The sequence below is a fragment of the Sturnus vulgaris genome, chromosome 2 (assembly GCF_052056855.1).
Source record: "Sturnus vulgaris isolate bStuVul1 chromosome 2, bStuVul1.hap1, whole genome shotgun sequence".
NCBI classification, from domain to species: Eukaryota; Metazoa; Chordata; class Aves; order Passeriformes; family Sturnidae; genus Sturnus; species Sturnus vulgaris.
The window spans coordinates 95,938,634-95,964,808 of record NC_142244.1 but is presented as its reverse complement, the minus strand read 5'-3'; the positions used below and the strand labels follow the sequence as shown (position 1 = coordinate 95,964,808).

The 26,175-nt window shown below is 37.6% G+C and overlaps 1 protein-coding gene across 4 annotated transcripts in view; it reads left to right on the top strand.

Annotated features, from left to right (window-relative positions):
- The window catches only part of MYO16 (myosin XVI), a 368,415-nt gene that overhangs the window by 78,501 nt on the left and 263,739 nt on the right, over positions 1 to 26,175 (top strand). For all 4 annotated transcript variants that reach the window (XM_088160175.1, XM_088160176.1, XM_014883245.2 and 1 more), the window contains exon 2: positions 18,576 to 18,839. In XM_088160175.1, the coding sequence (XP_088016301.1) occupies positions 18,576 to 18,839 (264 nt within the window). The remainder of the gene's footprint in view (positions 1 to 18,575; positions 18,840 to 26,175) is intronic.

Sequence of the window (26,175 nt, the reverse complement as noted above, 5' to 3'; positions counted from 1 at the left end):
TTGTTTCCTTTTCTTCAGATTTGGAATTTTGATTAGTGCTTTCTCAGCAAATCGAGGTGTTTTACCCCATAGCTCTTTTCTTCACAAATAATGTCTTTTAGAAGACAACGGATGCTGGCTGGAGCCTGACAGGAGTTTTTTTCACTGCCCATGCTTCTCAGAATTGGCAAAAGTGCTTCCATTTCCACCTGTAATTAGTGAAGGAGAAGCACTTCCTCTGCAATGCTCCCCTGAGCATTTTTCTGTGATGAACATGCCAATATGTTGCAGATATTTGTGTTTGGCAGACAGCTGGGATCAAAGATGGGCCAGGGCTGCATGCGCAGTTGCAGCACCAGCAGCGTTCTGAGATGTGCTGAGAGCAGCTGAATCTCACAGTGGTTGGAACTTGACTCTTCACACCCCACTTTGCTTTTAGTTCATTTCACCACTGATTTCTGTATCAGAAAGAAAGGACACTGATCCAGAGGAAGCCCGGTGGCAGAGCACTGTCCCTTGGACTACTTTGGCTAGAGTGGAAATATCTAAAAGGCACAAATTAATGACACTTATAAGCTAGTGTTTTATGAACTATAGTGCTATGTACCTGTTTTTTGCATATGTTTGCATTTTGCTTTTTTAATCTTTGCAGGAGTTGGGTGTGGAAATCTGAGCTGAGAAGGGCTATAGTTATTCTCTGATGATATTAGTATAATTTTAATAGCATTCATTTTTTCATGGCATTGCTCCCATTAGAAGGCTGTGAAAATCAGATATACTTCACTATCTAAGTCACCATCTTGTCATAAGACGTTTCAGGCTGGAAAGATCCAAAAGGTTTTCCGGCTTTGAAAGCTTTCCAATCCACCACAGACTCATAAAATCATTAACATTGGAAAAGACCTCTAAGATCATGGAGGCCAACCATTATCCTAACACTGCCATATCCACCACTAAACCACATCCCCAGGCACCATATCTACACGGTTTTTCAACAGTTCCGGGGATTATAATTCAACCAATTCCCTGGGCAGACTGTTTCCAGTGTTGATCACACTTTCAGTGATTTTTCATACTATCCAGTCTAAACCTCCTCTGTGACAACTTGAGGCCATTTCTTCTTGTCCTGTCTCTTGTTACCTGGGCGAAGAGACTCATGACAGCCTCTTTTAAGACAACTGAAGAGAGTGATAAGGTGCCCCCTGAGCCACCTTTTCTCCAAGTTAAACAACCCCAGCTCCCTTCATAAGACTTGGGTTCCTGACCCTTCTCCAGCTCTGTTGCCATTTTCTGGATACTCCCTCCTGCTCTGAGCAGGAGTAGCTGCGTGGTCAAACCAGATTTTCTGGGATCATGCCCAGTGAGGTCTTCCATGCCAGTAATAGTCTGGAATGGTGCCTGCTGCAGCCATCATGTTGTCTTTAGCTGGCACCTGCAGCATTTAAAACACAAGCTGAATATGTGTCTGCCTATTGGAGCAGTTCATGTTGTCACTACTCGTGCCCATCTCCTTTCTGCAGCCAAGTATTGCTGCTGCTCAGAGCTGTCCCTGTCTGTGCTGGTAGCTTATCTTTGGCAGTCTATGAGTGTGAGTATTTAGAAAAGGGAACAGTGGTTTGAAGGAGAGTATCACATATTATCTGCCAGCTGCAGGGTACCATTTTATCTTGATTTGTGTGACAGATTGTACAAATTAATTTTGCAAATTAGGTAGCACCTTGCTGCTGTCTTCTGTCCCTTGTATATCTAGTTATGATATAAATATCACCATTTATATGTTATGGCAGTGGTTTTCTGCCTTTGCTCTGGACTTCCTCTGAGGGATCTGCAAAGGTAACTAAGAAAAACGGTACTTTAGCAAGGAGGCTTAAGTTTGTTACTCTGAGGTCTGATTTCCACTGCAAGTGCTACAGAGGTGCAAAAGTATGCTAGAACGAGTTGTAGTCATGCCCGGTGGAAGTCCAAGCCAAGTGAATTTTCCAAATATTAGGATCATAAAATCTGAACATCATCCTCTACTTCTATTCTTTCTGGTTTATCTGTTTCCAATTCCTTTAAATCCTTTGTATGAATTAAAACCCACTGAATTGTGCTATGTTACAGCCCGATACCTACAGTGATCTGGCACAGAAATATTAATTAGGTGATCATTGGTAAATTTAATTCGGGATTGGAAGCAAGATATAAAATAAACATAATAATTTTTTTCAATATCTATCCCTTATTACCTTCAGGCCATGAAGTGGGAGCTCTCTACCTGAACCTTGGGGAGCTTGGAAAGGGCTGGGGGCAGACGTGATATGATACATTAGTTTCAGTTTTCAGAGGATGGAGACTTGAACTTGACTCTCCCATGGATGAAGAAGTAATACTGGGGGTGAAACATGATACCTTCGTGTCAGCTTTCTTATTGTGAGGCAACCTGTGAAACTTTCATCTGTGCCTCAGTAGAGTGAGTTATTGTAGTTTAGACCAATTAAGAAGAGGAGCCTCAAAAGAAAAATTGGAGACCAGTAGTTGGTCTACGACACAAGAACCCTTTACCTCTGTGGCAGCATGTGCAGGATGTGTGATTACCCAAGTAACAGTGACACAGGTGTTCTGTCACACTGGGTGGTTAGTGACATAAGAGAACTAGCGAATTTTTTGAAATGTTTTCTCCTTCCCATGAGCAGGATTTCTTCTATTCCAGGGTTAGGCAGGAGGTAGTAATAATTTATTTATTGTATATTCTGGTGTCCTAGAGAATTCTCACATCTTGGACATGTTCTCTGCCTCTAATGAGGAGCTTAAGGAACAAAATAGTAAAAATATGCAGGTGGTGGAAATGAGAGCTGTAAACAGAAGCAGGGATGTCTGTGATAGTCCTTATTCAGCACCTATCCCATTAATTTAGGTTGATAGTTCATGATGGTATCTGCTAACTCTCATGTCACGGTTTATTTCTGCAATAACAGAGCTAAGTACACCATGGCTGCAGGGAAAAATTCCTTTTCCTTGTACATGCTTATAACACTGTGACCTGTGGCATGAGGTTAAGATTGTTACTGAAATGAGATGCTTAGCATGACTGAGTGATCCTGCCTGCTGGAAATGAAACTGGGAGGCAGAGTCAGGAGTCATCTGCCCTGGGAATCCTGAAAGAGCAGAAGGAGTGGCTGCGAAATGAGCCACAGCTTGGGAGTTTTAAGATCCTGTGATGGCACATAAAGCAAGTCTGGGGGAGTAAAGAGATTTTGATGAAAGGTATTTGCTTGAGAAGCTTATACTGAAAAAAAATATATAAAGGATTGCTAATACAATACATGATATTTTGTATTCCATTTTGACAGACTGAATGTGTCTGATGTATCAGTGATATACAGTGCAAACTTTTTAAAAAAGTTATATGACAATTCAGGTGTCATAAAAAAAAAATCTAAAAAATTAGGTTTTTAATTGTTCAGTTAAGAACAAATGGGTTTTATCTTATTAACCTTAACACAAATAGAGCCACAGCTAGAATACTAATTTTTATCTCTCTGTCTCTCACGTCATAACAGGATAAGCGTGGACCAACAGGAAAATAGGATATTATTTACCACCTATGAATGCCAGTATGTCTGTACCAGTTAGATGTGTTTATCTATTTTTATTCTCTGGTTCCTGAGGTCATGTGACAATGACAGAAATGCAACATGAATTTTTTAATTTGAAGTAATTTTCTACCCAATCTAAATATTGGCAAATTTGAGATTCGTGACACTGGAAGGTGCAAGGAAAGGGATAAAAATAATTTTTTATATCAGTATGTAGACATAGGAAGTTATACTTAGAAAAATGTGTTTTGAGCTGTCAATAAGCCAGTTAGCTTGGCACATTTGTGGTAGAAGTCTAATAATTTGTTAAGCGTGCTTCCAGTAAATAAAACTTACCTCACAGGAACAACTTTCCTAACAATGACAACCACATTGAATAGCATTTAATAATTTTATTAGGATGAATTTTTATATTAAATTGGTATTTGGAAAAATACACTTTGAAATAAGAGCAAAAGGACGAGTATATGAAATTGAAGGCTATAAAATTTCCAGCTTTGCATTCAAATAAGAATAGGTTCTATTTATAGTAATTTTGTGGAAATCACAGTTATTTTCTTGTCATTATTTTGTTTGCTACTGTTAGAAATCTGTAAAGAGAAGAATCAGCACTTCCTGTGGAAAACTTTACTGAGGGCTTGTAAGAAATTCCTTATAATTTTGGTATTTGGAGTGCTTTTTTCCTCTAATATAGTTATTCTGCAAACAGCAAAGAAATCTTGCCACCCGAAAAATCAGATGAAAGAAGATTATAAAGGTCAAAGCACCATATTTTCTCACCATACTGGCGTAGCATGTGTGAAGCTTCAGATTCTAATATTACATTTTTTGAGAAGGTTGCTGCAGGAACAGAGACAAAAAAAAACCAACTCCAAACCAACAACACAACCCTCCCAACCTCTTTATTTCCATTTATGAAATTGTAGCAAAATAGCCATTTTTAAATCCTGAAGTAGCTTCTTGCTCCAAATAATCACATTTATTTATTTTTCTTGTTTAACACAAATTAATATACTGCATCATGGTGAATTTTGCAGTTTCTAAGTTATAAAACCAAACAGAAAATATTTTTAGATAATTCAATTAACACCTGAATCAAAATTGCAACAATAGAAACATGATTATTTTAAAGCAAGTGAAATCTGAGATGGAACTAATTCTAATTTGTTCTTAAACAAATGAAAATACTTAAGTCAGCAAAAGCTTAGTTTGATTTGGAGCAAATAAAGAGTTCTAATTCAAGTTTTTTAATATATCATAAAGGAACACCACCAATTAAATACAAATTCTGTTTGTTTTTTTACAAGAGGTACTTTCCATTTGTTTGCTTTTGAGCAAATGCCTTCAGTGAAAACAACAGCAATATAAGACCTACTAAGAGAAATGTGCAAGTTTTGACTACTGCACATCCCTTCAGCCAACAGATGTGTCAGTGTGGTGTCACTTGCAGAAACACAAATGCAAGTAGTGTGGCCAGAACTGGTTTTCTTGCCAGTGCCATTCTTATACATTGGAAGACAACAGTCCCTGACAACTTCCCCCATCTATAAGGTGTCTGGCAAGGAGTGCGGAGAGGAAGGCACCACACACAGTGGAAGAGCACTTGGTCATTTATTGCTTGCTTTTCATCCAGCTAGGATACGGATGTTCCTGTTGGAAGCGTACTTTATTCTCTTTCATTTCATAGTTGATTTTAAAACAAAAAATGTTTCTCTCAGAAAAAAAGGAGAAAAGTAAAATGTGATATCTTTGGCTGTAAATCCTACAGTGAATGTCTGTGTGTGCAGGATGACATTTCAGAGGAGATGGAAGCAGTATTCAGAGCACATAGACAGGCAGTAGATCTAGGCCATACCACCTCAGGTTGGTGGACTCCTGCTGTGGTCCCATTCAGTGCAAATCCTGTTATGAAGTACAACACATAAAATATATATGGGACCTCGTAAAGGCATCTACAGAAAATAGAGCAATGTATTAAGGTCATATTTTGAGAGTTAATCGATAGCTTTCAAATGCGATCCTTTTCCTACGAAAGGAATCAAAACATTCTCCTGTGAAAAGTTTTGTAAATGTTGACATCTAAACTGAGAAAGGAGGGAAGCAGGCATGTAGAAATTTCCTCAATTTTTTTTCTCTCTTTGTGGGAAGAATGGTATTTTGTCTTTAGGTAACTTAATGCAGGAGGCTCTAAAAATGTTAAAACAATGCATTCCTTACTTAACAATCATTTTATGTGAAAGGAGAAATATTTTTTTTCAGGTTGCTCATGAATTGAACAGCTTGTTTTTCAGACGTTTCCCTTTCAACACAATTATTTGATTCTGTTAGCTGCAGTACTAATGTTAGTTGCAGAAGTGGTATGTGTAAATCATATAGACATAGTTGTGAAAAGTAAAGCTTTTAAGGCAAACTAAATTACTTAATTCCACTTAATCAGCAATGAATATATAGATTTATTTTGTCTCGGAGTGACATTTTTCTTTCTTGTGAACAGTAATGTCAGAGTTGCAATAATAACTTCTGTTTGATTTCTGCTTCAGTTTCTTCAACATCTGTAAAACCCTTTAATGTTCATCCAGTTATTTCTTCAGTAAAGGTGCCTGAAGATTCGTGTAGACTAGTCCATCCTTTGACACTCTTCTTTTTTTCAGTTGGTCAAATGAGATCAAACTGTTCAGTTTTGATGCCTTAAGTTTTAAGTTTTTCTGTTCTGCTTGGGTGTGCTTTTCTGTTGTGCTTGGGCAGTGAAGACAAACCGCTCCTATTCCAGCTAAGGACTCAAGGACAATTTCTTCAAACTTCAGGCCCTAAGCATAAACAACGTGAAAAGGAGGAGGGCGGGCAAGCAGGCAAGCCAGGAGGATGAAATGTCATTATTTGAAGCTATTAATTGGATAGTTGACTCCTGCATGCAAACGGACTAAAATCTGTAAAGGTGTGAGATCTCATAACCAAGCCCTCCTTTGCTTCCATCTTGGAGCCATCCAGGCAGGAGCCGTGACTGATACTGCCAGGGTATGGCCTTTGAAGGCCTCTCAATAAATACCCATTTTATTCCCATTAACTCTGTGTAGCCTCTGTTCCAGCTCCTCAAGGCATCAGTTTCTTCTGTTTCCTCTTCTTTCTCTTCTTCCTCTTCTTCTTTTTCGAATTATCAGCCATATTTTCCCATTTTAACTTAACTCAGAAAGGACATTGCTGCATCTGTTCACAATCAAATGTTATAATGCTTATCTTCCTTCTGTTTCCATGCCTACAGTAGTATATGGCCATGAGTGTAGATGTGGAAAGTGACCTTAGAGATTGTTGTAAACACTGTTGTCAGGAAAGCCACTAAACCTGCTTTTATTTTCTCTTACCCATGAAGATTCAGCTCTCACTGGCAATCATCCTTGCTCTTCTAGCCTTAGCCAGGCTTGCCTAGGACATACTCAATAATTACCCTGCCAGGGCAAGGGAGAGAAGCCTTTCAGATGCCAGTGATGTGGCTTCACATGCCAGAAATTCTCATGGGTTGGTTCTTCATTTTACTGAGGGGTTCTCTTTACAGAGATTTACAGGACTATTTGGAGATGTCAGAACTGAGTGAAGAAGCTGACCTGAGTGTCAGAAGTAGTGCCTGTGTTCTCACTTTTGTGTGGCTGTCCACCCAGTACACCAAACAAGGAATCTTGTGATCTTGCCTGTTAATCTCATCCATATGTTCTATTTTTGTCTTGGTACTCTGCCTAAATTTGCACTATATTAAATCAATTTTATTGTTCCATATTCTCTTCATTTTTATGGTATATAACCTTTCTTTTTCCCTTTCACTCTTTAAATTTCTGTTAACTTTTCTCTCCTTAGTCACTGCTTAGCTAAGCTATGCATATTTAATTCTTTTCATCTTTCCTCATAAATCAGTCCCTTGGGCCCCAGAACCATTTGTGGTAGTTTCTTTTGAACTGCTCCAATTTGACTGTCTAGAATTGAATGCAATATTCCAAATAAGTTGCCTTTCTGCAGAATGGAGGATTGCCAGTTTCCAATCCCTCTTTCAGTTTGAAAACTGAGATGGCAATCCCTTGATGTGCACAGAAGAGGGACCAAAGGCCTACATATTAGCCCTGCTGCAGAATTTTTGTTAGCTTCATTGTGTGGTAAACTACTTTTCCATCTGCTTTTACTTTACAGTGATCTCTGTAAATTATTAGCTTGTGTGTAGAACCACAGTTCACTTGGCATAGAATTTCCTTTCCTATGTGCTTGCCTGTCCTTATGGTTAGGTCTGTGAGCCACTGTTTCCTTTTTGATTTTTAACTCCCTATGATGTATGATACTCAATATCCTTTTTGTCTTGATTCACATAGTTCTCTACTAGCTTTTATATATGCAGGTTTTTGCAAATTTTGATTTATATATTTTTCTCCTATGTTTTTTGTAATTCTCATATGCTGTATGACTCTTGAGCCCCAGCATATTTGCTAAGTAGTGATATCTGAGCATGCGATAAAAGAACTGCCTCAGGTTTTGAAACAACCTGATTTTTTTGTTTCTTTATTCAAGCAGTTGGTTGCTGCTGTTCAACTTTTTCAGTACTCTTGAGGTGTAGCAACTGTAATTTTGGCTTCTTCTCACTGTTCACCAATGTGTTAATTCACTTTCCCAAATTTCCAAGTATTAACAACAGTCTTAGTGTTTTTCACTGACTATTGTGGTAAAAAAACTTTTACATTATACTCTGATGACAGGAAGAATTTTCCAGTGCATCTCTTCCTGGGTGCACATGCTTCCCTTCTCTCTATCCTATATCTGAAATTGTGGGCTAGAGATCCATATATTATTACGTCTCCATTTAATGCACTGTAAGGAAACAACAATTATCATCAAAGCTTAATTGTCACTTCATAATTCTTGTATTGCAGTTAAATAAAGACAGCTAGGTCTGTGCAAAGACTAGAAAGGAGTTATTTTTTTCCTGGAGGACTTCTCATCTATTCCTTCTTCTCTTTTCTTTATTGTCATTTGGGAAGCCCAGTTCTTAGTTCTCATTCTACCTTCTGATTTGGAGCTTCTTGAGTTTTACTTGCTCTCGTGTGATTTACAGCAATTTGGATTATTCAAATATGCCCAAATATTCCGATGCTATTTCCTCACAGGCTTTGCGAGTGACAAGCATTAATTAATATTTTATTCTAACAAATATACATTGCTTGCTTCTGAAAATGCTGAACAAAAAGTGACATAAATTCATAGATCCAAAAGTTGTAAGGGTTAGCAAACAGCCAATTTGTTTTCTCTTCTAAGTTGTCTGTATATAGTTTATTATAGTTATTTACACTGTGTAGGTGCATTCAATGTTAATATGATGACTGTTGTTGTCTGATTGCTTTAAACTCTTCAGATCTTGACATAGGGATGTGGACTATTTCTTTAAAAAAAATTAGCTGCTTTGTCATTAAGCTTTGGAAAACACATGAGCATATTTTGCTTTGATCTTTCTAAGGAAACAAAATCTTTGTGATTATGTTACTTGTGTGTCCATCTTGTAGTTTTTCTCCCCACAATAATTTCCAAACCCGTTACCCAGTTGCAGGAAAATGTTTCAAAACCAGGTTAATCATTACACAATTTATTCAATCAAGTTTGTACTACATTGCCTAGTAGTGTTGTACAATTATTTCTTTATTGTTAGAAATTATAATGTGGCTTTTTTACTCTATGGATATCAGGTTTAGCTTACAAGCCATTATCTCTTGTCACACAAGGTACCAAGTAATGTCAAGTACCTTGCAAGGAAATTTAAGCATGCTGCAAGTTTCTTCTTGGTGTGCTGGTTTCAGCTGGGGTAGAGTTAATTTTCTTCACCGTGGCTCGTAGGGGGCCATGTTTTGGATTTGTGCTGAATACAGGGTTGATAACACAGAGATGTGTTTGTTATTGCTGAGCAGGGCTAACACAGAGCCAAGGTCTTTTCTACTTTTTGTACAACCATGGTGGGTAGGAAGGTGTTGGTGCATGGGAGGTTGGGAGGAGGCACAGCCAGGACAGAGACCCCAACTGACCAAAGGGATATTCCAGACCATAGGACCTTATGCTCATAATAGAAAGTAGGGAGGAAGGGCATGCATTTGGAGTGATGTTTTCTTCCCAAGTAACCATTAAACATAATGGAGTCCTGCTCTCCTGGAGATGGCTGAACACCTGCCCAACAGTGGGAAGCATGGAATTAATTCCATTTTACTTTGCTTGTGTGTGCAGCTTTAGCTTTCTCAGTTAAAGTTGAGTTCTCTTTTACCCTTCCTATTCTCTTCCCAGTCCTGCTGGTGGGGGCATGACTGAGTGGCTGTGTGGGGTTTGGTGGCTGGAGTCAAACCACAGTGCTTGGGTGAAAAGCAATGCCATGTACACTTTGCACCACTTACCTTCTGCAAGCAAAAGAAAGATAAAGTGGTCGTGGGACAAGCTTCAGAGGGTGTGTCTACACTTCAGAAACAATGAAGGAAAGGCATTGGACTGCTGATATTCTACTGTATTGTTATTTAGCCCACTGGATCATTTTTTGAAGTGTCCTTACTAGTTCTCTCTATGGCAAAGGCTACGGATGGTATCTAGAGACCCCTCCTAATAGACAGGGCAGATGAAACACCCCCAAATTGTGGTTCTCTGCTCTGTGCAGTCTTTCATCTATTTCAAAACGCTTTGTAGCCTCAAATACTGTTCCCTGCCTACGTATACACTCCTTCTGCTTATTAGAACACCTTTGGGTTTATGTTGTAAAATACCTTTCTCCTATGTTGCAGTGCGGTCTTCATTTTAGACACTGTGAAATTTAGAAGCCACAAAAAAAAGATCATTATATCTTAGAGCACAAGAGCACAGCAAAATCAAAGGGGAACTAGGATATGTGCTGTGCTGTCTAGATGTGTTTCATTTGTTCTGCATGAATCTTCACTAGTGAATGAGCTGGTATATTATATGTAACTGACAAGCTTTATTTTTTTTTGTTTTTGTTTGTTTGGGTTTTTTGTTTTGTTTGTTTATTTTTTGGTGTTTTTGGTTTTGTTTGTTTGTTTTCATCAGAGAATACTTATATCCTAAGTTTTGTGGCTGATTGCTCAAAAGACTTACTTAAATTCCAAAAGAGCAGTGTTTCAACTGTTTCAACCTATTGTCTGAATACTCATTATTTAGAGTTGCTACAATAAAGCCCTGAATTCACCTTAAGCACAGACTTTCATCTCCAATAAGTCCATCTGGGTTAATCTATGAGATGAATGGGTTAATGTGTTTTAGTCATATTTGAAACCGTGCAGTCTTTCTAGTCGGAAACTCCTGTGCTCCAGAGCAGACAATGGTGTCTTAGTTTGTTTCATAAAAGGTTCTGATGTTTGCAGGAGAAATTACGTGAAGTATGTTGTGGTTTGTGGGAATCCAGATTGCACCTTTGTCTCATCCTCCAAGGGAATACAGAAGGGATAATGGCAGTAGAGAGATGGAGATAGCAGCTTTACCAAAATAAACAGTATGACCTTGACTAGATCATGTATGTTCATTTTGCTTGAATTCCTGTAGCTTCTGGATGTGATCCACAGATGAGGACTATTGCTCTGGGACATACAGACTTTCTTTCAGACCATTCATACTTGTGAATTCCCTGTACATCAAAAACAGACAAAAGAAAATTTTTGTGTTTCTACAAACTACATACATACGTATTTGAAACCTGTTTTTTATTACACGGAAGGCTAATGCACAGGCAAGCAGTTGGGCTGCATTTGTTGAATAAGCTGGCACACAGTTAATGAATTTTACCTAGAACATAAAATCTCCGTATGTCACAGACTGCTACATGGCATAAATCACAAATGACAGTGCAGAGCCCTCTGTTATGTTTAATTAGGTATTATTCAGACTCTCTTCTATCACTACAATGGCAAGATCCCAAACTGGTTGATTCTTTGATTTAAATATAATAAATTTTTAGAAAATGCCAGTGTAACTTCACTGAATTGCTGATAGATAGATAATAGAGTCTATTAGGAAGCCTGTAGACTTGATAAATAGCATCTGATAAATAACTTTTCCTTGGTATCAAGCTGGAAATTGATTGCAGTTCCTACTTACCAGTCTAGTCACATCGAGAGGCTCTTGAAGAGCAGCATACAGGAGTAGGATTTTATAAGAGGGTGGCTGCTTGAATGTGCTCAGGATTGCTCTTCAGCAAAGACAGAATTGGGTGTTAAGCAGAAATTGAGGAAGCTTTGTGTATCGGGTCATTTAAGAGCCCTGACTTTCTAATTACATCTAAAAGAAGCTCTGTGGAGCCAAGAATAGGAGAAGCACATCAGCTCCTTTACTGAAATGTAATTTATTCTCAGAGGACTTGGAATTAATTGAATACTTTACATTCTTTACAAGGTAAATAGTTTACATTTATACTGCTCCCTCATGATTATCTGCTTTTGGGGTGGGAAGGGGAACCAAGAAAAAAGAAAAAGGATGAAGTCCATTGCTACAGTGAGCAGATCCGTACTGACCTGATGGAAGCGTTTCAGCTGTGGAAGTCAGGCTGAGTGGTTGCAAGCACCACGCTTCACTCACAGCTTAATAAAAGTAATGGAGAGGCTGTTCAAATGGTAAGTGATTTTCCCTGCGCTGAACAAAGGATTTTCAAATCCAAGTATTCTGATGCTGGCCTTAATGTTTCAATTTGAGATGGATTTAAACTAAGCTAGCCTTTCCTGTGTCTGTTCTTAGCCACATTTCTTTTGGAAACGATAAGATCAGTAGAAAATACATAATAATTTTTAATTTCTGAAGAGAGCACACGTAAAAAATGCACTGATCTGTGGTTCAGACACAATGACTTCAGTTATGATGTAGTGTTTATATCACTGATTTCATATGGAATTCAACTTAGCTTCATAAATACTAATAAATTTTTACTTATAATTCAACATAATAAGTTTAAATAATATGCATTGTTGGTAGAAGAAAAACCTCCTTTATAATAATGTCATTATGCATAACAGCAAAGTGCATTACTGAAAGGGCCAGTGCTTTAATTTCTGGTCTGACTTCTGTTAGCAAACAATGGGTGCACATTAATGTAGCTTTCTGAACTGGATGGAGCTGCACTGATTTATACCATCCATGTATCTGAATCTATAAGTGCCAAAGCACTTGCTGCTCATTGCATGCCTTTCCCACATATCTTTGTTAGTACTGTGGTTATGGTTAGCTAACCAGCTTTAAAAGTGCTGCACAATATTACTGTCTTTAATTTGTTGAATGAATGCTAATCCATTTAAACATTTATTGAAGTTGTTGAAATTTTGAAATATTTTATCTTTCTGCAATTCAGGACAATTTCAGTTATCTAAATTAGAATGTAGATGATTAATTGCAGTTGTGAAAATGGGCTGATATAATATCGTTACCAAGAAAACAGTATGTATTTTTCCTTCAGTGAGATTAAACTGCTTAAAGACTATTGTTTTGGTAGCACTGTCAAGCAAATACCTTCTCAGAATCTCAGATTACCATTTTTCCAGGTACTTTAAACCCTCTGCATTTTGTTTCAATGCTATAAAGACCACAGTCTTTCAAATACCCAGAACTTTATTTATTCATTGTTTAAAATATCAAAAAAATCAGCATGTTTGCATAAACAAAGATAAGTATGTCTCTTATTATATTGAAATTTGTAATTTTAAGCATTATACACCATGATTCCATGTCACCTTATTTGAGAGGCTTGCTGCATTTAGCAACATCAATAGTTTGATTGTGTGCTTGCCTTTAATGAAAAGTCACATGCAACGTCAAAATACAATACATCTGAGCAGGGAGGTGAGCCTGTGTGTGCGTGTATGTAGGCATTCAACTTTACTGTCTGGAAATGCCTCCTGACCCAGATTAGACACACAATCACCCCCACATAATGTGAGTTACCACCTGAGTTGCATCTTTTAGGATGACTACTCTCCCAATTTAAATGCCAGACTAAAGTTAGTAGACATAAAGCCATAAGAAGCAGTATAAGGGAAAGCTGTATCCATATGGTATCTGAAAAGAGGTATGGCAAAAATGTCCCTGCATACTGTAAAGTTACTTGAGCTCAAATCATCTGCAGATGATGGAAGAACATTTCTGTAACAATCACATTCTTCCTCTCTGTTTATGTCCCATTACCCTTCGTGTGCTCTTCATTTTGTTCAGGAGCTGGTGCTTGTAATGTCGCAAAATATTTCTTCTCTCATCTTCACAGTGAGAATCAGTGACAATTCAAAGCAAACCGTTCCTCTTTACACAGAAATCTCTTGTTTATACAGGCAGGATCAAAACTGTAATTTGTCTTGTGATGCAAATGTCACACTCTCCGATTGTGAGTAAATTGCTACAATTTTATGAACATGTTGTTTTAAAGCAACGAGTCTTCTCTTTCTTGTGGTTCATGGTGGACTCAATCAATGAAGCAGCTCCTCACTAACAAGCATCATTGAAACGTTTTTTCTTTTTATTTTCTATTGATTACAGTGATAATGACTTTTTTATCCTCTACTAATTAGTAATCAGTGTAATAATAGTAAAAATTTCTCTGGTTTTGATATTCCAGTGTTCTATAGAGGTTTCTATATTGTGTGCTTATACAGAAGATGCAGACCTTAAAACTATATGCTTACTGGCAATCATGTTTAATCTGATTTTTGTCCAGAACATCGCATTAAATAAATAAGTACCTGGTAAACCTTGCCAGCTTTTTCATGGCTGACACTGCCAATGTGTTTCCCAGTGCAGTCTACCATGACCATAATAGTGACCTTATCAAGTCCCTGCATATTAGTGTAATTTGTCATGCACAGAGGCAAGAACCACATGAAATAATCTTATGGCGTGAAATATAAACTCTTAAACAAATAGATTCAGAAGGCAACATTTTCCCTACCCACACACCTTTACTATACTGCCTCCTGACTAGTGCACTCAAAACCAGCTCTGTTTGGGATCATGTTTTCCATCTATTTTCTGCTGTTGAATGGAGATCATGCAGTGTTCTTGTACCAAATCAGTGTGGCAGTTTATGCCAGTTTTCTTATAAATGGGGAAGGAAAGGATGGACAGACCTGCTGCACATGTTACCTTTTTAGGAGGCTTTAATAGCTTTTCTTTGGAGTCTGACTGTGGCTGAGTTATCATTCTCTAAGCAGTAACTGTTTACATCCGTCTAATAAAGTTGTGGATTTTAGCAGCTATTTTTTCCTGGAGGGTTTCTTTACAGCTGAAGCTGTTGCTGCTGTTGGCAATACTCACTTAGGATAGAGTAGTTGGCATACTTCAAATAGGAGAGCTTAATCCTGGGGATTGGGTTAGCAGAAACTTTGGGCAGTTCAAGAGAGGAAGTGCATATCTTCATCCTGAGGCAGACTAACCCTATACTTCAGTATAGGCTGGGAACTGGCTGGCCTGAGCTGCAATCCTGCTGAAGAGTGTGCAGGGGTTACAATGGACACAGAGCTGAATGGGAGCCAGCAGTATGTGCTGATGGTAAATCAGGCAAACTACACAGGGGGCTATGCTCAGAGGAGTCTGGCCAGCAGATGGAGAGAACTTACTGTCTGCTGCTACTTGGGGCTACTGAAGCTGCACCTGCAAATATGTGGTCTTGGTCCCACCAGTCTAAGATGGACATTGAGGCAATAGAATGAGAGCAATGGGAGGCTACCAGGACAAGTAAGAAATGACAAAGCTGAAGTCTTCTCAGTAGTGATGGTAGTTATAAAGAATAATGGCCACTAACAGAACTCAAGGCATTTTTGATAGTGCAACATTTGAACAGTTTACCCAGGCAAGTTGTACAATCCATTAACAGAGGTTTTCAAGACTGGTAGAAAGACCAAATTATCTGATCTAGTGTTAGTGAATTACCCCATGCTTCATGTGGTACTAAACCATCCACAGAATTTCCTCTATGTCTATAACCATCCTGTGTTTGAGTTGAGCTCTCTTGAGGTGTGAAAGAAGCTCTGTCCCTTGTGCCATCATCAGTTCCCCTGCTCAGTAGGTCCACAGAGCAGAGCTCTGCCTGATTCTAAAACTGAGACTCAATGGTGCATTCCTTAGAGATGTCCTACAGCTTGCATCAGTCTCATTTGTGATACAGCAGCAAACACTACCAGTTCCTCCTAAGAAGAGAGACTGCACATAAGTTAAGCTGAGGAAAAGCAAAGATGCCATTAAAATCCTTGGTTAGCAAACAGTGCAGATTTACAGCTATGACTAGGACAGCAGCCACAATTCTCAGCCTCATGTGTTTTCAAAATATTAACATCAAGTTCAGTTGAAGCCTGTTGGAGCTCAAGTGCATTGCTGCTCCTTTTTCCCTTCTTAAAGGAGAAGGAATGAGCAGAGCAGGAAGAGGCTCCCAGCTGCAGGCAAACACAGTTTAATACAGCGAGCTGATTTTCACTCTGTGACTATGAGCCTTGCTGGCAGGCATTATAGCCACATTTGGAAGTGTTAGGTTATAAACTTAGGGAGTTACAAGCCAAAAGGCTTGTGTAGGCTAAAGGCTTGGTTGCTGAAATATTTTATACACAGCAGAACAATTCTAATCTACATTTGAAGTTTGCTTATTCTGCAGTCCTACCATGAGAAAAAGATGCAGTTGCAGACTACCTCAGGCTGAGGAGGATGGTCTGAGATTAGCTCTTCTATTGAATGCCCTGAACACTGGGATTGAAGCCAGAATAAAGTTACATCTTCTGCAGTGTTACAGAGTTACCCTTTCATTTCCTTGTGTCTTCCAACAAGGAAATAAAAGAAATGAAACATATAATTTTTGCTATGAAATGAAACGTATTATTTAAGGTCAAGTGGAAAATTTTTATACAGCAGGAGTTGTTGTCTTTGACATGCAAGAAGAAAGGGTTTGTGTTTTGCCTCAATGCAAGCCAATACTTGTTTCCAGTTTTTAGTTTGACAACTCATTTTCTTCTAACTAGAAGTGCATGCTAAGAAAGGAACAGAAATTATAGGGAGAGAGTAGCCTGTGTTAAAAGTAATTGACTGAACTTGACCTATAGAATTGTATTCTGTGTCTGCCTCTGTCACAGTTTCCCAAAAGGACACTCTGGGCACTTTTTGGATAAATGTGTGCTCCTCAGTTTTGGGAAGTCTGGTTTGCCATGGATTGTAATTTATAGTGAATATATATATTATATATAATAATATATAAGATATTATGTATGATAATATATAATATCATATATATTATATGCAAATATACACATTCTATAATATTTGTATTATCTGTAATTTATGAAATAATATACAAATAATTCAGCAAATAAATATATAATGTTATACATAGATTTTATAAAGTGTTTGGCATGCAGACCTAAGACTATAATTTTAAATTTTATTATGGAATTGCAATACCTTTAAAGCAAACCAAAACATGTTAAAAAAGAACACAAAATTCTTGAATGGGATACCCTAATTTGTGAGTGATTTAAAAAGAGAATCATTGTTTTTCACTTCCTTTGTAGAGAATGCAGATAAGAATACTCTGTTGTCCTTTATAAAATAAAAATAAATAAATATTTGTGATGTTTCTGTGTGCTATGATGACATGAGCTTTACAAAATCCTGCCAGGAGATTGTTAATTATGCCTTCAGAGCAGGATTTGAATGGTATTTAATAGATTAAACATGTGTCAAACCAGAAGGAGAAAACAAAGTGGTAATTTAGTCAGCACTACTCAGGTGTGCCCTCAATGAGATAGGGATCCCTTGATGATGTAACTACACAAAACAGGTAGACAAAAACAGTTTATTAAGTTGCAGAGTAATGCTAGTTTTGGTATTTCTTAACTACCCAAGGTGAATTGAGTCTGCATTTCCTTCAAGAGGTCTTACTTCAAACTATGGAGAGAAAACCTCCCTCATCTGGGCTGCTGTCAGTCCTTAGAAATTACAAATTTGAGCACCTAGCCCCCATATGAAGGAAATCCATGTATATAAAATAGAACATGAGAATCAGAAGTGATGGGGTGGTCTGTAGCCAACACATCAAAAGATCTTAGTGTGGGATAGTGGGCACCTTTTTGATGGATGTGGATTCACATTTAAGGCCTTGGGCAATAAAATTATCTGACAATCCATTAGCCTCCTTTTGAAATATAACAGTCCCTTGAAAAGTAAGTAGCACTACTCAAGTCTCCTATGGTCTTTGCTCTCAGTGAAAAAGAGAACATACTTGAAAAGAACATTGTTACTGCAATGTCAGCAAAAATACCATACTTAATGGTAAAAACAAAAAAGGAATCTGACTTAAAGGAAGTGCTGTGAATGTTAGGAATAACTGATTCAAAAACTCATTTGTGATTGTTTCCACATGAAGATTTTAGTATCTGATTGTTTCATTTGAAGAATCAATTTTGATGTTTCTATACAATCAAAATATTTTTAAAAATAGAAAAAAGTTATACACATGGTTAGGAACCTGAAATGACTGTTTTAAGAGGTAGTTACCTGAGTGCCCACTGCATGCTAATGAACTCGTTAAAAATATGATATGAAGTTTCAGTTTTTCTTCTCACTGAATACAGGAATTTGCCAACCTAAAGCAAGATGAAAATGAATAAAAAAGAGGCAGGGGCATAAAACTAGCATTAGCCTTCACAGTAGTTTCTTGTTTGTAAGCAAATGATAGCCACTTGACCTGTGTTGAAATATTTAGGTATTTTGCCCATCTTACATTTGAACTTTCAGACTTCTTTCTATTCACATTTGCTTACATGAACTGAGCCAGCTTTTTAAAAATGCATCGGTGATTTAATGGAATGAGCTATGTGTTATTTTCAAAAAGTAAATGATAATGACATAGACTCTCTGTAGTCAGCATTGGTAGGAGGAGTAGGAGGAGTTAACACGATGCACTTGCACGTGGTTAGAACAACAGGATAATTGGTGGAGGTTTCGTGGCACGTTTGAAAGCAAGACCTAAATTTGCTTGTGTTTAATTTCTTGCAGGCTGTTTCCAGCTCTGTAATGTTTTTCGGACCCATGAGATGGAAATTGAGCAGTGCTTGCTGGAGTCGCTCCCCCTGGGCCAGCGGCAGCGGCTGGTCAAGCGGATGCGCTGTGACCAAATAAAGGCGTACTACGAACGAGAAAAGGCTTTCCAGAAACGGGAGGGCTACGGGAAGAAGCTGAAACATGGAAAGAATCAACGAGTTCATTTTAATCTTGCTGATATGATACAGGATGCAATCATCCGTCATGATGATAAAGAAGGTACGTATTAATGTGCTGAGATATTTTCCTTTGTACAGTAGAAGTTTCAGAGGAAAAACTATCTTGTTCTGCTCATCTATCTTTAAGTAAAATGTAAAATACCAATCATAAAGTGATTGTCTCAATAAAATATGCAGGCATGTGTTGCATATAACATGTTACAACTCTTTACTGAAATGGTAAGGTGTGGAAAGTAAACAGAAACCCAATGGATTTATTTTGAGATTAATATGAACTAATATATTTCAAAACAAGTAAGGACTATGATTCTGTGATTATGCCTGGCCTCTTACATTCCTACAGGAGCCACAGAATTTAATACAAGTTACTTTGAAAATTAGGTTCTCATTTTTAGCCAAAATTTGGAGTAAGGGATCCTGCTGTTAGTGACCTTGGTGTGTCTAGAGCAAGGAGGAGGTGTTGGCCCACAGTCACACCAGATAGAAGGTCATCTTTCTGTTTGTGAAATTATGTTTATATCCTTTTGAAATATGTAACCACACTTTAGGGCTCTGTTTTTAGGTTCCTGGCGAATCCATGGTGCAGCTGATTGTAACCTGAGGAATTTATGTACTCCTCAGAAGTGAACCAAACCTTGCAGTAAGAATTTCACAACTTTTAGAAGCCCCCAGAAATCCCCAGACTGTTGTGTAGTAGGGAGGGATATAAGAAAAGAACTAGTGCAATGTTGTTGGCAAGTCCTTTGCAAACAGAGTTTGTGTCAGTTCTTTGTAATCACATTAACGTAAAAAGGGGAGACTCTGAGATAGACACACATTGTGCAAAGAACTTGACAAGTTTCTCTTAATTTTTATCAGTTTGATCAGGTATGTCTTTTTTACTCACTCCTGAATCTTCATTTTATTGTGCATTTGCTCTATCATTGCTTATCACTCAGGTATAATCCTACACATTTAGACCTTTACAATAAATGAATCAAAAAACTCTTCAAGTGAGTGTACAAGGCATCATTCATAACTAAATTTAGATAAAATTCACAACCTTTCATTCCACTCTCCTAGTGTGTGCAGGAATTATAAACAAAGATCTTCCTCCATGTCCCCAAAGCTCCAACTTTCTTTAAAAATCAAGCAGAATACCAGGTATGACTTTTAACATTCTGTAAAAGTCAGACACTTGAGGCTATTTTTGACATTCACACTGAAGAAATGTAGTTTGATTATTGCAGTGGTGGTAGGGCATCAACAGTTTTTTGTGTTGCCTATACTTGGCCTTGAGCTGCACCTGAATCAGAATATAGAGTTCAGCAAGTGCTGAGACTGAATAATATGAGCAGAAAGGGAATGTACCTCAGGCAGAGGAAAGTAAAATGGAGAAAAACCAGGAATGTTGTCCTGCACTTGAAACAGATAAAGCAGGTCCCCAGAAGCAAGGAGCTCAAATAGCCCACAGATAACAAAGTCCTGAATTTGTGGTCTGTGGTTCTTTCACAGGAGTATGAAAATGTGTGATTGTTGTCTTCAGACAGCTTGGGGACCTACAAGTGCCTGTCTGTTTTGTTTTTAGCCAAATGTTCCCATAACCTGTTTGTTTTGGGGTGAAAGATGCTACATTAAGATTTTTTATCATTAAAAAAACCCCAAAAAACGAACCAAAAACCCAAACCAAAACAACAACAACAAAGTTTCAACTCACAGACATGAAAGCTGCTTTCCTACTATTGTTGCTGAGTGGAACATCCAACCAGAATTCCTCAGTGAATATGCCTACATTAGAATTTCTGTTCAAATTAGACATATTCTTTTGTAATAAATATCACATCCGTTTACTGTGTTTGGTCGTGTTTATGGAGCATGTAACGTAGTTTCCTTTTAGGCAGAACTGTACTGGAAGATGTGGTCTGTAAGTACAGCTAGTGCTCCAAGACAGTAATGAGCTTTCAGTCCATAAGGCTCAGCTAGACAGAGCCTGAAGTAATCCCAGGAAGTAGTGGGCTATAGCTGGGGAAGTTAGGCTTTTGCTACAACCTGTTTCTCTTGTCTATTTAATCATATTTTACAATGTACTCAGCAATCAACAGCATTGGATAGGTGTAAAAGACAGCTAAGAAAGGTGTTCTGCAGCTCTATGAATGAAATGCAAAAAATGTAGTATAGAAAGCTGAAAGAGGGCACAACAAAGGGGCAGCAGCAGTTGTCCAAGTGAAATCCAGGGGTTCAGTTTTTCTGAAGTATCATAAATAGACTGTTAGACTGACAGCACATCTTGAAGTGGTGAATTGTAGTTCTGGTTTGGTAGACGAGATAAATTGGATACATTACTATATATAGAAAGATGAATTTATAACATAGAGACATTTCACAAGTGAATCTGGTCAGAATTTCATTCTTACAAATTCATTGTCTTTGTTATTCATGAAAAATGTAAAATGTCTTCTCCAAAATTACTATAGCAGCTGCTATTGGGCACAAAATGTTACTGCATGCTAACAGGAGTGACCATTAGTTTGCTCTAAAATTCATTTTAGAATGGGCTTTGAGAAATTTTTATTAGTGACCTGCTTTGTCTCAAATTTATAAATTAAATATATGCTCATTTGATTTCTCAATGAGTTAAAAATCAGTGAAATTATTTAATTAACTATATATTTTTTTTACTATTCATAACTGTTCTTTAGTATTTTTTCTGACCCAGGGAGATTGAAGGGGAATCCTCCTTCTCTGTCTCCTTGCAGCATCCTGTAGTTTCTCTGTTTTAAAGCAATATGGTTTTACTGCTGTTGATGGACCACATTCACCCACACTACTAGCAGTGAGCATTTTGGGAGATTCTGCAACTATTATTCTCAGTGTTGACATGCATAGAAGCAGAATCTGATGAATAAGTGAACCTGCTGTTTTTTGACCCTGATTTTGTACATCTTTACTGCTGGCAAGAGAATACTTCTAGTTAATTTTCCTTTAAATACTATACATTTTTCTTCTGTGAGATAATAAATCCCTAATAAAAATGGACAGCAGGAAATTTGTCTTGCTGACAACAGTCGTATAAATGTACTGCAAAATGGGAGATGTATCCAAGCAGGTTTCTGCATCCCATTCCTTCCCAATGTGAACTAGGCATGCTTGCACCTACATGTGGCATTACCATGTGGACTCAGGTCTTTCTGATACACACACAAGTCAAACATCGGTATTTGCTGAGCCTGCACATCAGCTGAGACTCCTCTACAAGCAATTAGGAAATGAACCGAGCACTCAGGAAATAAACTGAGGGAGTCTCAGTCTGGGTTTCTGCTTCAAATACAAGGTAGTCGAATGAAATCCTTAGTATTTGGGCCTCTTGAGAATAAGGGGTATGCATCCTTCCTGAGGCAAAAGTGCAGTTATTGGCACTGACAGCACTGAGAAACAGTGAAAGATGTGATTTTTGGAACATGAGCTCATAGATAACCTTGCTACAATGAACACAGTAACTAAAAGTGAACGTGAAAGCCCTATACCTGAAATCTAACATGAGGGAAACTAAAGGACTAGCTTTAGTTTCTATAATCTTTTGGTATACTCTGTAACCCATCTTGTCAGTCATCCTGCAGAATTACTCAAGATGTAGGATTGTCAGAAAATCTTTGTATGCAGTAAGAATCTTTTGTTGTAAAACCTCTGAGTTGTGATGCAGCTATGATGTGTACCACAAAGTCTGCGGGCTGGCAGGTGGTGCTAGGTCGGGGTACAAAGTGCAGAGAGACATCAAATTCAGTCTGGAGACAAAAGAGGTACTCCTGTGAAAATCAGCATTACAAAAGGGAAATGCAGATTTCCTAAACCTATTTAAAGCCCATTTCATCCTTCTGATGAGCAATATGCTGATTCTGTGACAGCATTGTGATTCTAAATAGCAGCGATACCAGGGTGAGTGAGTGTTAGCATAATGCCGAGTCTCTAGTCATGATTCTTTGTTCTTTTGTAGTGACTCCCTGTTTTAGTAAGCCCCCCTCAATTCTCCCAGAGTTTATTCCTAGCCCTGCAGAGTTGCCCTGTGACTTTGCCTTTAGAGATAGAATGCTGGGATGTGATGGCTGGGGACAGCCTTACTCTCCCTTCTCTCACCAGGCTATGTCAGAAAAAGATGATTTAAAAAGAAGATGATAAAATATTCTACTTTTCCTGCAGTGTTCACTGCCGGGGCAGGTCTCCCAGGACTGGGTCCTAGCCCCAGCTGCTGGCTGCCGAGCAGTTTCATAGTGCAGGAAAGAAAACAGAAATCCTATCTCACTTCCCTGTGATGTCAGTATCACTAGCTGTTTGAAAGATGTAATATTATTGTGAGATTGGTAGTATCATGATATTTGAAAGGGTTGGAATAATCAATATTAATGGAAGGGTTTGGTATCATTAGTTATTTTAATGAGCATTATATAACGTACAATGCTATGATAAATTTCAGTTAAATTAATTAAAAGGGTGTGTAAGTGAGCATAAAAGGGGGTACAGGTGGGGCTGGTGCTAAACTGTAATTTACATCTGAACAACTCTGGGCTATAGAGAGGGCTCAGGGGAGGGGAAACAAAATCTATTCAGAAGAAGAATGTATCTTTAATTTAAGGTGGCAGATGAGTTGACTATTAGCTTTCATTAGGAGAATATATCAGAGATGTTATAATAATCCTTCCTATTTGTGGAAAAAATATAAAAATAATCTGAAACAGAAAACTGAGGCTGAAACTGAGCTGAAATAAACCATTTTTTTATTATTATTTCTTTTCATTGCTTTCAAGTCTACTAACTGACTTCTTATTTTTGCATCTTATTACATTAGGCTTGGTTATGCTTTACTGTCATTTTTCCAGTAGAAACAGCTTGGTTGGTTGCATACAAGATGTTCTGTAAAACAGTGGATTGCACTGACTGTGTCTGGCAGATATCTCAGGACTAGTTTACTGATCCTCAACAATCAGTTTTAACATTGCCAGCAGTCTTTTTGGAAAGCTGGAAGAAGCAGGATGTGGGCAGTAGTGACAAGTTGGTGAGTGCAAGGCTCCATTATGTGAGACCTGTTGTCAGGCAGCAGTGTGTAATGTAGACTCTTCTCACCTTTATAATTAAGAAGAATGGGGACATATTCAGGTAATCTGTCTGCTGTTGGGATTCTGACTTTCAGACTACATTTTTAGATGTTTGATGATACTTCCTCTTCTCAAACTGATTGCAGGCAGCTTTTCTGCTTTTTACATATTGCATGTTCTGGGATGAATGGTGAGAAAGCAAGGCTCCAAGCATAGTTTTTAAAATTCCAATGCCTGGTTTTTAAAATTCACCAAATCCTTGGATGAGAATTGCATTTTTGTGTGCCAGAAGTTCAGAGGCATCTTTGCTACTAGAAGAAACTGAATGATAAAAGAATATGTTTACCAAAGACAGAGAATTTTAGTAATAAAAGAGTTTTACAGAGGAAAGGGGTGAAAAACAGGTGTAACATTAAATCTTTCAAGTTAGGTCCTTATCACTAAGGCAGAGTTTCCTTAAATTAGGCAAAAATAACTCTATCTTGAGTTTAAAAAAAGAGCAATTCTGGAAGAGAGAAGGATATCTGTGTGAAAGTGCAGATTAGTCTTCTGTGCTATCATAGATTACCATAATCCACTCTTGTTTGCTTCCACCTTTAAAAATCTTTCTGCCTTGTTTCTTATGATTAATATTTAATATCACCTTCTTTCATTCCATTCTCCTCCCAAAGGTACTTTAATTAGCATTTCTTTTGTATACTAGATGTTGCAGCTACAGCCTTCTGAAGAGGCAGGGCTAAAATAATAACAAATGATAATAAATGATAAGAAATGAGGAAAAGTAAATGCATGGGATATTTATATTTTATATGTATGTGTGTGTATATATATATATATACACACATTTTTTATACATGTATTATACAAAAGGCATAAAGGCCAGAAATATAAACATAGTTGGGGAATCAGAATTTAGTTGTGTAATTTGAATAACTTTCCCCAGTTTTCCATGCACTCTTGATTTTAAAATCTCTTTCGGGAAAACTCACTTTTACCATTTATTCCATCTCTGAGAGGTATAAAATGACAAATAGTTATAGTGTGTTTGGGATGCACGGGTAATCTTCATGACAAAAGAAAGCTCGCAGATTTAAAAAAAAAATAAAATTAAACCTTGGGTCAAAACCCTGAATTAATAGGAAATGAGACAAATAACACCAATTAGTAAGGTCCTGTATGGTGACATCATGAAGAGGGACCCCCCCAAATCAATTTAATCTAATTTCAGTTTGAGGAATTTAAAACTTGGAATGGTCAAGAACATTCGGAACAGAGCTAAAATGTATTTCATACTCTATTACCTGAGCATGCTCAGTCCTTTTTTAGAGTGCTTTGTTCTAGCATTATTTAATATATTTTAATTTCAGATTACTATTTACTCTCACTCTAAAGTTCATTAAAGCCTATTTTTCATCTTTCTGGGAAAGCAAATAGAATTAATTATGCATGTAATAACAGGGAGACTTCCCCACACAGAGCTATTTTGGATTTTACAGTGTTTCCCTTGAATCAGAGGAGGAAAATGTACATTAGACAGTAATCTAAAAGGGACTATTTTCAAAACTTGGTTTGCTGGGAACGATTGTAGAAGAAATCACAACACACACGTATGATAATTTATACAATTTAATATTTATTGTGCAATCCTTAAGAGAACATGAGCACTAGACACTGAATAGTGAAGTCAAGAGCCTAATCAGAGCATATGAAATTAATGAAGTACCCAAAAAATTGTGAATTGGGGCTTTTGGAAAGAAAGAAAACTATGTAATGTAAATGAATGCTTTCACAAGACAAATTCATGCATTCTGGACTGGGAATCATGTCTGTAACTTTGGATGACACTAATGCAGCTGACTGTACAACATGCTGCTGGTGATTTACTGTGTCCTGCATATAGGAAAATGAAGCATCAATCAACCATCCCAATCCACCCATTGATGAAGAAGCTTTTCCAAAGACCCAGAAGGTAGAGACTCTTCAAACCAGGGCAAGGCTTCAATCCTACAGATTCAGCATAGTTGTTAACTTTCTTTGGCTCCATGTGAGCTGAATTCAGCAATGCAGGGCATCTTTTTGTTATGATGCAGGGAAACATAATGCCTTTAGTTATTGGGTAACAGATGTTTAGTAATTAAAGCAGTCCATTTCAAAAGCAATCATAAAATCACAGGAAGATGAAATTTGAATACATCTGAATTCCTGCAGGATTCCATATGTGCTTTTTGTCCATGTGTTTACATTTTTAGTAATTTGGTGAAGCTGAGAACTGAATATTAAATGATTTGTTGTTGATAAAAATATGTATGA